Source organism: Peromyscus eremicus, chromosome X (genome assembly GCF_949786415.1).
Source record: "Peromyscus eremicus chromosome X, PerEre_H2_v1, whole genome shotgun sequence".
NCBI lineage: Eukaryota > Metazoa > Chordata > Mammalia > Rodentia > Cricetidae > Peromyscus > Peromyscus eremicus.
Window position 1 is genome coordinate 14,693,282 of NC_081439.1, and position 14,707 is coordinate 14,707,988.

The following is a 14,707-nucleotide window of genomic DNA, read 5'->3' on the forward strand; positions in this document are numbered from 1 at the left end:
CTTTGGAGGCACAATAGGAGAGATGGGGGGCAATTATCTAATATATGCCTGCAAGGGGATCCAGGGAAGGCTCCAGAGAAGTCATCAGTGAATGATCTTGAAGGAATGAAGTCACCAGGTGTATAAGAAAGGAACCTTGCAGGCTGGGGTTATATTGATCTAGGTAAGGCTAGGTAAGTGAGGGACACAGGAATCAGGAATGGGGATGGGGTGGGCATGAAGAGGGATAAGGAGTTAGCAGGACTGTTAAAACACAAAGCCATAGTTCTACTGTAGAAATTAAAGAGCTTGCTTCCCCATGAGGCAAAAGACTGAAAGCAGGGAGGTCCCTGCTACTTTCTCAGTCAGACCATGGGGCTGAAACACCAAAAGCCAGAACTTCACAGTTAGGATCTAATTTCTCTAAGCCACAAAATTATGAAAAGCCCCCTTTCAGAAGCTAAGGATGTATATGAGTTCTAAATGGGAAAAATCTTAATGTCACCACTTTTTCCAATATAGTTAATTCTGCATTGACATTAAACTAAAAAAATACATATGTTCACAAACCATTTTTATCTTATCATTACTCTCTCTTTCATTATATCTTTTATATCCATCTATATTCCAATATACTTAAGTACAAAATAAAATTTCAACTTTCAAGTACATTCTTATTTACATGTTCTTTCAGTTGTCAATTTGTGAATATTCTTTTTAAACTTAAACTTTGTTTGAATTTACATAAGATTCTCAACATTTTTAAATTTCGCTTTTCTTTTTGGAATCTTTAAAGCCAATTTTCTGTTTCCTTGAATTGTTCTAAACTTTCTTCCTTTAAACTATTTCATCTGATTTTAACTTAAAATTTCATTTCATTCTATATTTTGACTTTTTTTTTTACTATTACAGGCATACTTTTGTAAATTTTGGTTTTCCAATGCACATATTTTATGCTTTAAATTTTTAGAATCTATGCATTTTCACTTTAAACATTGGGTCTTTAAAAGATTTTCTTTTACTATTTTTAAATTAAACTGTTTCAATAACTATCTTATAAATTTTCATATTTTGTCTTAAATTGTAAGAATTTCTAAATACTCTATTTTCACATACTAACAATTTCGAATCATTTTAAATTAAAAAACATTTAAAAAATATTTCTTCTAAAATACTTAACTTAAAATTTTGACATTTAAAACGTTCTCTTAAAACTTTCAAAAGTATTTTTAACGTTTTTCTTTTAAAGCTTTAAAGTTTTTCTCTTAAAATATTTGGTTTTTTTTTTCAGACTATTTGTGCACTCATAACTGGAACTACAATCAATTAAAACCCCTTTCCTAAAAGATATCCCCCACACTTAACACAATATCTTTGAAGAAATAAAGAGCACATAGGAATTTGATTTTATTCACACCTCCCTCCACCTTGAGACTTCACTTAATTTGCTTTATGTGACCCTTTTCAACCTCTCCTCCCTTCCCCCCAATTCTTAAGGCTAAATGGTCACTGGTAATTCAATGTCTTCTTCCCATAGACCCACGGAACAGGGTAAAACAGTTCCTTTTTGCCAAAGTGTCACTTATATAGGTGTTACGGTTACTGTCCACTCCAGGTAGATTTTTGTGTTTCTTTAAGAGGTGCTGGTTGTTGTCCTTCCAGGTAGGTGTGTGTATCATTGCAGGATCCTTACTCTGTTTTTCTTGAAAGCGTCTGGGTAAGATTATTCTCAATATCCTGCCTGTGATAGAACAGTAAATACCCTTCACTACGGAGTAACTCTTCCATTGTAGCCTTGGTCACGACAGCGTCATCACAGCTGAACCACTGGTCCTTTCCTTGACGTATAAAGCTGGTGTAGTGACCACTTTCCAAAGTTCCGTGGTGGTTAATCACCGCAAACAGAGAATACTTGTTCTCACTGGGCACACAGTCTGTTAAGGGCTGGCCTTTCATTATGCTTTCCTTAGTAGAAGCCAGAAAGGGTGTCATATCCAGCTCCAAAGGAAACGAGATAAAAGTATTAATCTTGCGCCTCTGTTTGCCTAAATGTTCAAACCTTTTGAGATGAAAGCAGGCCACGATTGGTAACTTCTTCATTGTGAGCTGTTTGGTAGATTCCTGGTAGCTTTGGCATTGACTGCATTTGATTTTGGCACTGCTTCCCAGGTCCTCTGGCCTTGTAAACCACTGTAGGCAATCTGTAAGCGAGGGGACTCTTGGTTTGTGGCCAGCCCTACGCACTGCGCTACTAGCTCTCTCTGAGGTATAATAAGAGCCAGGCAAGTCCAGACTGATGTCCCAGCATGGGTCTATAGTGGTGGAGACACCATGACAGACTTTACATGTCAAATCTGACTGCAGGCCCCCTGTAAAGATTTGGTCTATGATGCAGTTACAGCAGTTGGGGTTACTTTCCTGCTCTGTGCTGTCACCTCTGCTGTGTCGATGCAGCATATCTAATATTGCAATAAGAAACTCATGAGCGTCTTGCTGTCTGTACCCAGCTAGATGTTCCGCATGAATCCAGATCAGGTGCAGTAATTTATAGGGAACATGAGGACTTTGGTTCCCAGAGTACATCGCTTGAAAAAGTGAGCACATTTCACAGACCAAACACAAGCTGGGACTTGTCATAGTACATTTGTGTTTGTCGGAAAGGAAAAAATCTTTCAGTAGCGGAATGTAGGTAAGTGCCTGGACAATACAATTCATAAAGCAAGTGTTTCCAAGATTGATTAACCCTCTGGGGCCTACAGTATAATACACTGTCTTCTTCCTCCTCTTTTTCTTGGGTTTTACCAGTGTGGTCTCCTGTTCTTTTGCCTCATAGGTTGATTGATTTTCTTCAACCTCCAATGTCATACACTGCTGATAAGAACCATCTATTGCAGTGGAAGGCAATAGTCCCAGAATTTTCTCTTTTGTTTCTTTGGCAATCTGTTCTATATCTTTGTCATATACATAATCCTTACACATAAAGCAATATATAACCCCATGATAGAGGTCAACCGCTAAATTGTGTTGTTTTGTCTCTGCATGTCTATGAATATGTTTCTCAGTAAAGCATCCGAAATATACACAGGACAGACACAAGTGAAGTCTGTTCTTATGGGTATTACACACATAACAGATGCATGTTTTGGCCTTACGTTTCCTAGTTTCCGGTGTCCCACTCCAAATGAAACGCTGATAGATCATCCGCAGGTTCTTCCGCCAGTTTTTGGCTACTTTAAAGCTTTCTACATGGGAACAGCCCGTGGGCCCCTTATCAGACCCAACCTCCAGTAACCTGTTCTCTGCGACATCTGGATCCCCAGAGTAGCCTTGGTCACTAGAGCAGCTTTTTCGTATTTGGGGTCTGGGTGCAGGCCTGGATCTACGCCTGGGTTTGCGCCGGGCCACCGACCGCAGCAGGGGCGGGGGTGAAGGTGGCGGCGCCGGCGGGGGAGGCGGAGGTTTGGCGGGAGGCGGGGGTGGGGCCTTGAGCCCACGCCCTCCCCTGGAGCGGGACCTGGGCTGGGGCCGAGGGCGGGGCTTGCGGCGCGGGCAAACCGAGCTGGAGCTGGTGTGACAAGCAGCCGGGCTGGAAGGGAGCACCTTCTCCTCGCTGCCACTGCCCCTCCTTGTTAAGTTCTCCGACGTGGGCTTGGGCTCCGGCCACTGCTCCGGCTTCATCTCCCGGGCTCCCTGTGTACCCCGCATCGTCTGCTCCATTTCTGCTCCTTTCTCAGCCGCCTGCTCCAAACAGGCTCCTCGACCGCCTCCCGAACTCCAACTGGCGAAGGAGCGGGAGGACCGGGACGCTTCTCGAACGTGGGCCATCGGCTCACTCCCAAGCCTGGGAAGAAACGCGTCTGGAAATGAGCTGTGACTGTGGGTGGAGGGAGACAGGAACTCGTGTGGACGGCCAGCCCGGCGTCATGGCCACGGCGCCGTTAGCCTCAGCCCCTCCCCCTGCACCGGGGCTCCGCCCCTGCACCGGGGCTCGCGTGGCGTGCCGAGCCCGCGGCTACCTGCTCCAAAGGCCGCCAGAACTGCGGGTACGGGGGAGGGGGAAGGGGGACTGGCCTGAGCTTTAGGGTGAAAAGGATGGCAACTCTTTATAAAAGGCACAAACCCCTGTCTTTTTCGGCGCTCTGTGCAGCCTCGCTTTGGTGCACCTTTCTCTATGTTCTTTCCCTGCATCTTTAAAACCCTTAAGTCAACGATGTATGTTAAATATGGCTGAAAGGAGGTTATCTTTGGAAAAACTGACTCAGTAGAAGAAAGTGTCCCCAGGCTCCTTTCTTACCTATGCTTCAGCCTCTACTCCTAAAGCGCACTTGCTGTATGCCACGCTCTAGCGCCCTCTCTTGCTCTTTCGTGCCTGTGCCCTCACACCCCATTTCTTGCTCCTGTCCTCTCATTTCCTAGGGTTTCCCCTAGAATTCAGACTCCCTTCACGCATGACCACCCCCATCCACAGTGCGCGACCCCCAAAGTGCCTGCTCCCTCCCCCAACCTCGGCAGCTTCCCCGGCCCGGCCCGCGGATTTGTAAAAAGGTCTGGGTTGTTACCTGGGGCCCCAAGGCGCTTGATCTAGAAAGTCAGCTGCTGCTGCTGTCCAGGCGCTCCTCTGCCAGTCTTCTCTCTGACCTCTCCTCAGGGCTGGTCACAAGGGGGCCGCCCCCTGGCCCCTCCCATCTCCACGTATGGGCCCCCAGCCCCGGATTCAGGCCTCCAGCAGTGATGAATGGCACCGCTGTCCCCCTAGGCAGAAAAAACCTTTCCTGAAAGGGATTCTACCAGAGGTAACAACAGCCACAGATTTTAGAGAAAGCTCTTGAGCAGGCTCAGGCTTCACCTGGCTATGGCAATCTCTACAGGAAAAAAAAAAAAAAAAAAAAAAAAAAAAAAGAAAAAGAAAAAAAAAGAAACTAGAAAAAATAACAACAAACTAACCAAGGTGAGGTTAGGGATTTACCAAGATGGCAAATTCTACAGTATTCCTTCCGGAACCTGTAAGATTCAGATCTCAAGAGTAAAGTGGAGAGGTTATTATCGAGAGAGTGGGGGAGAGGAAAAAAAAAAAAAAAAAACAAGCACATGATTCAGGCTGAAATAGACCTCAGCCCAGCAACTTGCTGCTTCTACAGGGAAAAACCATAAACACATTGAGCCTTAGTTCATCGGTCAAAGACGTGTTTACACAGAGTGGCAGCGTATACGTTCTTCCTGTCATCCTTACCGTTTGTAACCCTAGTATTCTGTGCTCAGGTTCAAACCAGTAGATAGCACATTGCCTGGCGTCAGCACAGTTAAAAAAACACTGCTATGGGTGGACGTGTAAAGACCCCCCTGAACAGGGTGCTCTGCCTGCTCAGATCCAGAGAGCTTCCCTGCAGAGCTGATCCCAGAATTATTTTATCAAGTTATCTCCATTGTATGTCCACATACAGTGGTGCAACAAGTATCTTAGATGTATGCTGATAAAGGAAACATTGGAACCAGGAAAATGTCTGTCTAGCTATTTGCTACATTGTCTCAGAATCTGTAAAAGACCTTCCTTACTGAAACCTAACGCTGTTCAGTCTGCCAACCTGGGTCTGTTCTCCTACAGTGATCTCAATGCCCTCAGGCCAGCATCCCAGAGTGGGGATTGTAGCCTCTGCCTGCCCTAACTAGGTCTATGGGAACAGCACCATCAACTGAGTCCACACCTTTGGGGACCCATAGCACAGACTCAGGCTTTTCCAAGATTCTGACATCCCTCTATGATTTCCTCTCCTTTCTACCTAGGTGCAATGATTTATCCTCTAGTGAACCTTCTCATAACACGTAAGTCAGGAGAGGGGCTAGTGAACCTTCTCATAACACGTAAGTCAGGAGAGAGGGGCTCTCTCAGAAGACGGGGCGGGGGGAGGGGACAACATATCAAACCACCTTGGACATTGCAGCCAGGGCTGCGGGGGAAATATTTACACAACCTCTTCCCAAGATTACGTGTCTGTGCCAACCAAACATCCCCAGACGTCTACTCAAAGAAAGACTTTCCGCTGAAAGTCTGTGGCTTGCTAGGTTGGGAGGGATGGAACACCAGCCATGTCCCTTCCTGGCCATTAATTCCTCCTCGTTGATGTGGGAGTTACCTAAGGCCTGAGGGGTAGATCCCAGAATAGGTCCAAGAAGAGGCTAAAAATCCAGAGTGAACAAAAACAAACAAAACAGAAGATGGTTCAGTAGGATGGAGAGGGAGCCCAAAGAGACACAAGAAGCCCACTTCCTAAAATGAATTGTTCTCTGTATTCAAGTGATGTGAATGTTCCATACAAAAACTGCGCATTGTGAAAAGTGACAGTCACATTCTGTTATATATATGGCTCAAACAAATAAAACTTGATGGTTGTCAACAATTTAAATGCTCAAACTGAAATTCCAGGAGATCATACTTGTGGAATAATAGAAATTACAAAATGTCTTCATCTGAAAAGTAGGCTGCCTTTGGGACGTATCCCAACTCCCCCTTGCACCCCAGTGTGTGTGTGTGTGTGTGTGTGTGTGTGTGTGTGTGTGAGAGAGAGAGAGAGAGAGAGAGAGAGAGAGAGAGAGAGAGAGAGAGAGAGAGGAAACAGTGAAGACTCAACATTTACTATTGCTTGCACAATGCTCTTATCTAGGCCACTTTAGACTGATTCCTTGAATCAATTTAGTGTGATCTCATCAAACTAAATGTCCTCTCCATTAAAGGTGATGTGTGTGGGGACAATTTTACCTCAAAAGGCAACATTGTTTAGATGTGTGGACATTGGCAGCCAGGTCTCCAGAAATGCCACGACTTTCTGTGGTGGAGGTTTGCTGTGTCAGTCAATGAAGACTTTGTATCAATGAATCCTTATTATCTGCTGCCCATGGACAAAATGTCCATGCCATTTGAAACTGCATACAGAACATTGTACATCTTGATACGTGAAGTCAGCCTTTCTAAGGGAAAGGTTTTTTTTTTTTTTTTTTTTAAGCTTCTGGGTAATTTCAACTTGTAAACCAAAAATTGGGGTGCACAGAATTTATGCTCTTGCTAGAGGAGTGGAGACTATCTTGTTTCACATGGCTGCTTTGGGGAGGTGATTTTTCCTCCTGGAAGTCTGAAGCCATCTCATTTGAAGACATGAGTTATTTTTTGCCACATGAGGGTTTCTTGCCATTGTACACATAACGTGGGATAAGTAAGGTACAGTCCAACCTCTGTGGGGCCTCTTCAGAGATCCTAAACTGTTTTAGGAGAAATAGCTGAGAAATGTGTCATTGACTGTCATCGTCCTGTGTGCTCTGACCTACAGCACGTGCAAACAGGACAGACATCCCCCTTGTCCCACATTCAAAACATCACTGCACGGGTAGGCTGACATTTCAAGATCTTGTCTATGGACGGCAACAATGGCTGCTACCACTTATTCCCATGTCCCAGTACTAACCTGAGGCCTACATGGTGTGAAGAAAACAAGAGATGGCAATGTTCTTTCAGTGCGTGGGTCTCAGAATCACAGTGAGGAGCACAAAATTCCTTTCCAATAGTACAAAGAGCACAAGGTGGGCATCCTGTTTACTGGATCAGATCTTTCAATGCTCTGTAATGGGGAGTTGCAGAATGAGTGGAAACAGGCACGTTTACATTGGCCCTGTCTTTTCAGTGTGCATATGGAGGAGAAAAGTCACACTTGCTTAGAGACAAAGAATCGAGGATCCTTTCTCTCAGTTCTTTCTTTGAGGCAGATGGCATTCTGTGTGTCCTAAGCTGTATTGAACTCACAGTCCTCCTGCCTCTCTCTTTCTCTCCAAGTGTTGGGCTGGGCAGAGGGTACAGGCTCATGCCCAGCATTCCTTTGCTTCCTGTGTTTCTGGGTTCATGAAAGTCTTCAGAGGAATGGAGACTGTTGCCTTCCAAGATGAATGTCCTAAGCTGAGGGAACAACGTTGGTGTGAGTCAGTTGACTTGCTGTGTAGTGCAGGTGCAGTGTGTTCTGGGGAACACCACTAGAGCTGCCGGGCGACCCAGTACCTTAAAGATTCCAATCATGGCCTGGGACCGCATTTTCTCTCTTTGATCTTCTGATTCAGGAAGGCAAACTTTGCTTGTTTCCACAGAGCAGTTGTAGGAAAGGAACAACGTGGTGTTTTGGTTCAGTGTGACCAGTCTATGATAGCCCAGAGGCCTCTGTTTTCAGCGGGACTATGGTGTCTCATGGTGGTTATTGACCCTCATGCCCTCTGTACCACACCTGACACAAAGGTTTTGCCATTTTCATCTGTGATGTGGTCCATTGGAGTAGGAGGAAGTGGTCATGGAAATCAGTGTGGGTCCTCTCTACCTCTCAGGCTTCCTCAATTAGAATTGATTGTATTGCCTGTCCATGTACGTTTCTGCCACCCCCTCTTTTTTTGGTGTGTGCACGAATTATGGACTGAGGCACTGTGCATGAGCTGGATGGTAGAAGGAGCAAGTGTCCTGTGTGTCAGGTCTCAACCCTGTACCACATGCTCCTGACCTGCTGTGTCCACCACCCACCTCACAGGGTTCTAGTGACTGGAGACTTGAGGCCTTCTCCTCTGCTGTTAGAATCCATGCGGCCTGTGTAGGCAGGATGCTGTGGAGTTCAGGGGCCTGTTGCAAATACTTGTGCATGTGTGCTTAAGCAAGCTGGGCTGTTTTCAGTGTTTCTGAAGCTGGGTGGGATTCACTCCTATGCCTGCTTTTACAGCTGAGGAACGTAAAGGGGAAAACTCTCACACACAACCAACACTTCTGGGGTCGTCTTGGCCACTTATAACATATGTTCAAGGTTTAAAAGGGGGTGCGTGTTGCTTTCATTCTTCACAGGCACGTATGTGGGTATGTATAATATTCATGGGTGTGGACTTAGGGTTAGAGTGTGATTTTTCTGAATGCAGAAATGTGCATACTGACATCCACTAAAGAGCAACAAAGAAGTTCAAACTCTCTGATTCCTGTCATATGTAGATTGTATTACAAGGCAGATGATGTGGAGTGAATGTGCTTCCAACTCTTCATTTCCCACAGAGGGAGGTTTTTGATCCCCACTTCTTCAAATTGGACTTTACACATGCATCCACACACAGACATGTACCCACACACATAGCACCATCTTCCCAAGCACTTCTGTGTGCCTCCCACATACACAGACTTTGGGAATTTGACTCAGGTGCTAAGTACCTCGTCTCACCCCTAGCTATGGTATTTGATGCTGCACTCTGGAAAGATTGTCACCCCCACCTCTGGGAAGGAAGTGGATCTTCAGGGACAGAGCAGCTGTTAGCCAGAAGGACCTTCCTGGTGCAAGGATCCTTTACTAAGTTGCTGTTGCCCTGAAAAGGGTCCTGACTATTTTGGAAAAGGGTACCTGCCTTGTGACCCTGTAAAACCTATGTCTGTCTTGATGGCTTCTCTGGTAAACTCAGAAAAAAAATTCTGCCACCTGGCTTTTTCTTACTGCGGGTTCCTGTGAGAGTGTGTGTATGCCTGAGCGTGTGCGTGTGTGTGTGTTTGTGTGTGTGTGTGTGTGTGTGTGTGTGTGTGTGTGTGTGTGTTAAAGTACACCACAGCCAATTGCCTTACCCTGAGACGTACATTATGATATATAAATATATATAGCTTGTTTGTCCTTCAAAGGCAATGACAATCAGTGGAGCCCATGTAAATAAGGTCTCAATCAAAGCTTAGGAAGACATTCCCTTCCTTCCCTGTGTGTGGCTTCTCAGTTGTGGAGGGTGGCTTCCTCTGTGTGCTGGCATCTGTGATTGGAAGGAGGCCTAGAGACCTGTCCTGAGGATATGTTTGTGTTCCATTTGCTGTTGTTCCCACGACAGGGCAGGTTTGCTATTCTCCTGTCCTGATTTCTGGCCCCCAGCCACTGCCGGCCCCTCACTAGTCTGAGTATTTGAGTGTTTCAAAATTTTTTGATAATCTATTATGGAAATTTTCAAACCCATGAAAGCAGAAAGTGTGCTACAATGTAATCAGTGCACTCCATGTACCCATTAGGCTCAAGAGTCATCAGCTTCAACAATCATTAACTTTTTTCAATTCTTGTTTCATCTTTCCTCCATCATCATCCCCGCCTCCTGGGCCCTGCTGAGGAGCCAAATCCTTTCCTCCAGGAATAAACAGATAAGGACATTTTTAAACATACCCTCCGAACCATAGCATAGTCAAGAAAATGAGCAGGAGTTCCTCAACATCACCCACAGTCCACTCCTCTCTCTAGGTCCCAGTTATCCCAGGGAAGGTTTTCAGGGGATGGGAAAGTCTATGCCTATTCTTTTGGGTGCTATGCCTGTCAGACTCACAACGAACTTCGTTCCTTTGTTGGGGGAAAGACAAGCTGTTTCTAGGGAGGAAGGCTATCTCACAGGGTCCTGGTTTAGAAGGACAGGTGGGGGATGGGAGGAGATAAGGATTCGCTGTCTCATGAGCCAGGTGGTTGACCCTGGATGCTTCTGGAAGAGCACTGTTCTCCTTTCTGAAGTGTCTTTACCCACGTTTTTGCCTTAGTCAGCCTGTTTTCAGTAGGTGAGCAAATAGACACAAAGGGCCTCAGAAGGACCACGTGCCTTTTATTGCCGTGTGCCGTGGTTCGACCTCCCCCAGTGCATACATCTCTGTCTCAGGACATTTCTCTGGAAAACACAAACCAGTTCTAACTGCTCTTGGTTGCTTCCTTCTGACCCTTCAGTGGACCAGACTGTGATAACCCCCAGCAGGATCATTAGGAAACTTTGCTTGTCCCTGACCTAAGGTTAAATATTCCCAATGGGGTGTGGCGATGATGGGATGCAGGAGGACTTTTACCTCAATTCTAGGGACAAACAGACAGCTCAAACATCACTTTAAAATTCCACAGATCTACTACATATTGCCTCACGCCCTACAGCACTTAGGTTTTCTGGGGGATCACAGGAAAACTTGACCAGTGGATGCCAGGTGCCCACCTGGCCTTGGGAGCTCACTGTCTCTGCCTCTGTTTAGTGAGAAATGGATCAGTGACGATCATGGTCCCCACAGATGTGTCTGCCAGGGTTGGGCAACGTCCGTAAGCAGCTGGATGATGGGGACACTATAGTTATATGAGAAACACAATTTACCCTTCTTCTGCATGGATCTTTGGTCTGCCAATAGCACTAGGGTTGGACAGTATGTGTGCTGCCTTTAGGAGATGGGGCATGCTGGGGAAGAGGCGGGGAGAGGCCTTTGTGAAGCAGAATTCAGTCTCCAACAGTGAAAGAGTAAGGCAAAATTCTTTCCTCCCATAGGAAGTTGTAGCAGGATTCACATGAGGTTGGAAGACCTGAGGAAAAGTAAGTTAGGGACGGAAGGAGGGCTGAAGGATGAGAGAAGAGAGACTGAGAATGGAGGTGTGTTTGGGGGAGGTGGAGGCAGGGATACAGGCCAGAGACAGAGACACACAGGGAGAATTCTGTTTAAGTGAGTGACCTCACCCATGTGTTCATGAAAATGTTGTAAGTGGATGTGTAGGAAAGTTGCAGTGGGGGGGCTGTAACCCCCCAATATGGAGGCCTCAGTTAATGCAGGGAGATGATAGTTTACTGCAGTCTAGCTGAGAGATGCCATATGGACTCATACCTGCACCCCCAATCCCCAAACCACTCCCATGTCCTCTGGTAGGAGAGGTTAAGACTGTATCAGAGGAGACCAGAATGTCCATTGCTAGGGATCTTGACAAGCACGTTGTAAACTTGGCATGGGGTCACACCTCTATAATCCCAGCTCTGGGGAAGCAGAGGCAGGAAGATCAGAATTTGAGCTGCATAGTGACTTTAAGGCCAACTCGGGCTTCTTGAAACAATCTCTCCCATTGTCGGGTCCACACAACCATTACCACCACCTCAACCAAAAAGTTTTGTCCTAGTTAGCCAGTATTCTCACGCCAGGGTTCAGGGGCCATCTCAGAGTTTTGGTGAGCACAGTTCATTTACCCTGAAGAATTGACAGGGAATTTGGAGTAGTTCAGTCTACAAGTGGTTTGGACAGACACACAGGGAGGCCACAAGAAGGCCATGGGCTGATTGGACAGAAATTGTAGAAATTCTACATATTATTATTTGATATAACATCCATTCAAGGAGTGTGTGTGTGTGTGTGTGTGTGTGTGTGTGTGTGTGTGTGTTTGTGTGTATGAGTGTGTGCACTTCTTGATGGCAATTCTGTAAGAGTCCAGTGTCTGAGACATACAATGTGTGATCTACTAAGTACACAAGAGCTTGAGTCATGTTTCCAAATACTCTTTCAATGGTGAGTGCTCATTTCTCCCAAGGGTTCTAATAAATGCTCACCAGTGGAGTTAGTTCAGGAAAACACTAGACAGTGTTCTGCCGCTGTTCTAGGCGTGGGTAGTGTAATAGGAAGGCGTTGGCTGGAAGGTGAGTCCTCCAATACCCCTAGAGAGACAGCGTCCTGTGTTCCAGCAGCCATCCCTGCTGCTCCTGCCCTGGGAGGTGCTTCTACCTGAAAGCAGTTTGTGCTTTCCCAGTGCATTCCTCTGCTTCCCTGGCTCTGTCACTGCGTGCCCTCCATGCTTTCCATGAAGAAGTCAGTTGAGTTGGTATTGAGGTCTGCCCCAATGCAGTATGGCCTAATCATGACTAATGACAGCTAGGAAAGTTTGGAACTTTGAAACACTAAATTTGAGGGTGGAGTACCATTCAGCCCACAGACAGCTTCTGAGGAAGAATATTAAAGCCTGCTGCAATAGTGAATTTCATACTGGACACTCACATTGCAGATCACCTCAATAATGCTGAACACTATTCATTTAGCCACATGTTCAGAAAAGTAGCAGTCCAGTAAGGAAGCACCACCCAAGTTGCACAGACACATCCTCAGGACCAGAAGGCTAGCACTCAGCCTGAAAGGGACCCAGAAATTCCTCTGATGAAAGTGACTCCCTTCCTTCAGGCTCCTGATTTCTACATAGGGAGAAAACGATGTAAACAGACTGTAGATTTAACACAGTTACTTCAAATTTAGTGGCTAAAGTGGAAGGGACTGAAAATCCTTTACCCATGTAACTGATCCCCTCTCATTCCCACTGGAGTATATACTTGAAATGCAAGAGCCAATGTGCAGATTTTGTGCCTTCATATCTGTGCAATTGTAAATACAGTAGTGGTGAGCTATGGGCTTCAATCCCTTTCCATGTGCCGACTTTTGTTGAAGTTGTAATGTCCTTAACACTCTAGTAGTTTCAGAGTTCATGTAAACGCTGGCTGACACGAGTTCGTCATTTGAGAGGATCTGAGAACAGACAGGGCAGTATGCTGTAACAATGCTTAAGAGCCAAGAGCAGCCGGGCAGTGGTGGCACAGGCCTTTAATTCCAGCACTCGGGAGTCAGAGCCAAACAGATCTCTGTGAGTTCAAGGCCAGCCTGGTCTACACAGAGAGATCCAGGACAGGCACCATGACTGCACAGAAAAACACTGTCTTGAAAAACAACCAAACAAACAAACAGAACCAAGAGAAACTATTGTGGTAAAGAAACCAATGTCATCCCATCCCCACCACAACTTCAGGAGTCTTCATTGACTTAATGCTCATTTTCTTATTTAATCATTCATTCATTTTTCTCCATGAGTGTAGCTCATGCTGTCCATATGCTCAGAGCCTTGGGGTCATCCACTGGGGCCCTGACAAACTTCCAAAGGCCACATTCCAAAGAAAACTGACTCGCCTTATCCACACCAGCACTCAGTTGCCAATAGCTGCTGGTCTAGGGATGGAGTCCCTCCCCCGATGTGCTGGAATTCTTAACTGGTTTCATCTAGCCCTGGTTTCATGTAGGTGGGCAAAGGCCATGTCATGTCCAGAGGACAACCTTTCAAAGCACCCCCTCCCTGTTCTCTGGCTCTGATAGCCTTTCTGGCACATCTTCTGGGATGTTTCCTGGCCCTTGGGTGTTTGGTCAGGTGGGGTGTGGTGCAGGGTTTATGTAGGTGTCCTCTCTCTCTGTGTCTGAGGACTCAGAGTCTCTCATTCTCAACACTTGGAAGAGTGTTGTGTCTCTCCATCAAGCAGTACCATTGCCACAGTGTCGAGAGCAGCACAAACAGAGGGATAAACAGATGCGTTTTTAGTGGACAGGGAGATAACAGAATGCTTTTTAAAGCAACATCAATAGGTTCTCCCTTGAGGCCTATGATTTCCTTGGCCATGGTTCTGAAGCTAGTTTACATACAGTCCCAGGCATGAATTTCCTCCTGTGGAGCAGGCTTTCAATACAACCAAGAGTGTGGTTGGTTACCCCCATAAACAATGTTACCAGTGTTACATACACCCTCTGCCTTGGCAGGTCACTGTGGTTGGATGCCGGGTGCAGTGCAGGATAGATACTGATGTCCTCTTATTCTCACCCCCAGCCTCCCAAACAACCTGCACTCTGCCTCCTGGTCTGCTGTGGGGTATTTATTAGCCTGCAGAGATTCCTTTTCATCAAGTTTGAGTTCTCTGTATCCTGCAAACAAAATGTGTGGAGTTTTCAGCAACAGAAACTTACCATCAAGTTATGGGGGCACTCCAGATCTATGGAAATACCCTGTGTTGTTTTGAAGCAGTCTAACTTAAAGAGGGAAGTAATCCATCCAGGCTAGAGCTTAAAGGCCTGTGCTTTTGTTTAAAATCTGTCTCTATTCATGAGTGTGGGCATGTCTGTAGTCTC

The 14,707-nt window shown here is 45.9% G+C and overlaps 1 protein-coding gene across 1 annotated transcript; it reads right to left on the reverse strand.

Annotated features, from left to right (window-relative positions):
- Positions 1-1,283: 1,283 nt before the first annotated feature.
- Positions 1,284-3,809, reverse strand: Usp51 (ubiquitin specific peptidase 51). Its single transcript, XM_059251023.1, has one exon. It carries the CDS (start codon positions 3,802-3,804, stop codon positions 1,669-1,671), a length of 2,136 nt encoding a protein of 711 aa, XP_059107006.1. The 5' UTR covers positions 3,805-3,809; the 3' UTR covers positions 1,284-1,668.
- Between the last annotated feature and the right edge of the window lie 10,898 nt (positions 3,810-14,707).